A 2,915-nucleotide genomic window follows, 5' to 3' on the forward strand; every position below is an offset into this window, starting at 1 on the left:
TGCTATGCCTAAGTGAGAAGTTATCACTTCATCAGGTATCTCTCTGGAGACAAATGATGCTACAAGCTATAAAAGTATAGTAGGAGCTTTATAATACTTAACTTTGGGCGTGTTCGGCTGGCTACAAGCCGACACTGTTGCAGCTGTTTGGACTGCTGCAGCTGCAATCCATAGAGAGAAAAATACTGTAGAAGCCGCAGCCGCAGCCGGATTGCAGCCGCAGCAAGCCGCAGCGAACAAGCTCTTTGACTTGACCTGATATTGTATTCTTAGTAAAGAAGGTATGCCATTTTTTTTTGTATGTTTCTACTACTATTTATTTGATAACGGTCAAGAGGATATTGAGATATATCAAGCAGGCCACTAATTTAGGACTGAAAAATAAGAAGCCAAATTCTACTCTTGTTGTGCTTTCTCTGAGATATAGATGATAGAAGATTTATAGGTGGTTTTATAGTTTATTCATGCACTAATCTTATCTCATAGAGTGCACATAGGTAGGATACTAAATCAAGATCTAGTACTGAAGTTGAGTATAAAGTCATAACAAATGCTACAATGAAAGATCTACTAGCTAGAATTTAACTCTCTCTCTCTCTCACACACATCTTAATAATTTCCTTTTAACGACGTGTCATCATAGTATGAAACATCCGCTGGGACGTAAGTATGGTTCTAGTTCTGAGTTCTGACGGACTCGTCATATAGCCACAGTTGCAGTGAGGGCTGAGGCCTGACTTCTGAGGAGACGATCCTGATCACAGCGCTTACGATGACAAGCTACTCGCAGACTAGAACTAGACTAGCTGCAACTCTTTGACCTCCTTTGTCCTCCTCTTTATTAAGGAACAAACACACCAGTACAAACCAAGAACAACAACCACACCTCTGAGCTTGGGCTTGGTTTACATTAGCAGCCTTGTGAAGCATCTCAGCTCCTCCTCCTCCTCATCCACAGCAAGATCTACCCCAAGACCATCACCGATCAACACCATGACCAGCAATACCATACCACACGATCATCATCATCATCGTCAGGAGATGGATCAGCTGCAAGCCCTGGCTGTGAAGCCACAGGTGAAGAGGCAGGTTAGGAGGAGGAGGACGCACACGAGCAGGCCGTACCAAGAGAATCTGCTCAACATGGCGGAGGCGCGGCGGGAGATCGTCACCGCCCTCAAGATCCACCGGGCCAGCAGCAGGAGGCAGCAGCAACCCAAGTACCAGCGTCATCAGGAGCCGCCGCTGCGTCAACCACCGTTTGCGCAGCTCCAGCAACAGCAAGAAGAGCCGAAGCACGTGCAAGAGGCGTTTCTGGATCCAAGTCGAAGCCAACCGGCGGTTGACGAAGAAGCATCTCTGGCGCATACGACGATGAGTTACGCCTCCTTCACTAACAACCCGTTGCGCAGCTCTCCACCTGCGCACTGGATTGCTGCCCGTAGCTACTGCTCACCACCACCCATCCTTCGTCTTCCTTGTGATATCACGCCACCTGAACTGCCGCCCACTGCCGCCATGGGGGGATTGGGGTTGGACTTGGACCAATACCAATACCAATACCAAGGCGGCTTGGAGCGTTTGGTTCGTAGCCTACCTGCACAGCCGCTAGGACTGAACCTTAGCTTCCAAGGTTTTGGTGTCTCTGTGGACGATGGTGCCAAGGAAGATCTCCTTGCTCTTCCATTGACCCAACCGTCACCGGCTGCCTCGTACTCGTGCTCACCTCCGGCAGTGGAGACGGCGACCACCCATGCCTGTGCCCCGTCACCAGCGCTCAGTGCAACGGACGCAGAGAACCAGGTGATCGATGCACCACCAGCAGCGGCGTTGGTCCCGGCCCTGGACGGGGAGATGGCGCAGCAGGCATCGGTCGGCGGCGAGATGCAGGGCGTGGAGTGGAGCGAGGCGGCGGCCGCGGACGTGGCCGCGTGCTGGAGCAAGATCTTCGAGAGCGTGGAGAACGGCCAGGGCCAGCACGCGCCCCGCCCAAACGCGGAGGACGTGGCGGCGGCGGCGGCCGGTTTGCCGATGGAGTGGTGGTGGCTGTGTGGCGACGATGCCGGTGTCGGCGAGCAAGCGGGGTCGGTCACGGGAGGCAAGCCCTCGCCGGATGTTCTGGGGAGGAGGGTGCATGTCGACGACGGCGACGGCGACTACAGCTGCTGCTACGACTACGAGGGCGGTCGCAGAAGCAACGACGACGGCGACGAAGTCACCTTGCCGTGGTAATTAGACCTACGTACAGAGGATTGGAGTTCATTCAGTCATTCGTATGATAAGATGATGAACTGCGACCTGCATTTCATCAGCTTCTTGTTCTTTGATTTTTTTTTTCAGCATGGACGACATCGGCGACGACACTCAAGGGTGGGATGGGGAATGGTTCTCATGCCCTTGAATCTTGATTAACTGCTCGATCAAGATGTTCATGTATGTGATTCGATATAAAAACGTGGTACTTAAATTAATCAGGTTGCTAGTAATTGCCAATGAACTGGTTTTCACCATGCAAGGTAACAGATACAACAATTTAGACCAATTTATTATTTATTATTAAGCTTCAAGTTCTTCACCAAGGTCATAACTATCAGAGTTCCTCTAGTAGTTTAGAAGATGATCAAACCCTCTCAAACTGCTTTCATGACCGGTGGAAACATAATGAAGGGAGTTGTGGTCTTGCAAGATAAATGCAGTCTAACACAACACCAAACTGGTTAACTTCGTAGAGCCTAAGCCCTAGAAAGTTAACAGTAAACTCTCGAAAGTTAGCCATACCGTCGGAAGTTAAGCTTGAAAAATTTTGGTCGGAAATTAGCTTAACTTTCTAGAGTCCTCTAGTAAATTAGCTAACTTCCTAGTGCTCGTCGAAAGTTTTTTTAAAAAAAATCCGAGAGGCTTTACAACCATCAGAA

General features: G+C 49.8%; 1 protein-coding gene across 1 annotated transcript; it reads left to right on the forward strand.

The window, feature by feature from the left end:
* Positions 1 to 740: 740 nt before the first annotated feature.
* LOC103647853 (uncharacterized) lies at positions 741 to 2,471 on the forward strand. The gene is made up of 2 exons (XM_008672357.4): positions 741 to 2,228; positions 2,341 to 2,471. The coding sequence occupies exons 1-2, from the start codon at positions 994 to 996 to the stop codon at positions 2,399 to 2,401; spliced, it is 1,296 nt and encodes a 431-aa protein (XP_008670579.1). The 5' UTR covers positions 741 to 993; the 3' UTR covers positions 2,402 to 2,471.
* The last annotated feature ends 444 nt before the right edge of the window (positions 2,472 to 2,915 follow it).

This window comes from Zea mays, chromosome 2 (assembly GCF_902167145.1).
Source record: "Zea mays cultivar B73 chromosome 2, Zm-B73-REFERENCE-NAM-5.0, whole genome shotgun sequence".
Classification (NCBI taxonomy): domain Eukaryota; kingdom Viridiplantae; phylum Streptophyta; class Magnoliopsida; order Poales; family Poaceae; genus Zea; species Zea mays.

Bases quoted from the DNA above. Each gene is read 5' to 3' on its own strand.
- LOC103647853 (XM_008672357.4), top strand. From the start codon at position 994: ATGACCAGCAATACCATACCACACGATCATCATCATCATCGTCAGGAG. The intron at 2,229-2,340 runs GTAATTAGACCT...TTTTTTTTTCAG, and splicing joins GACGAAGTCACCTTGCCGTG to CATGGACGACATCGGCGACG.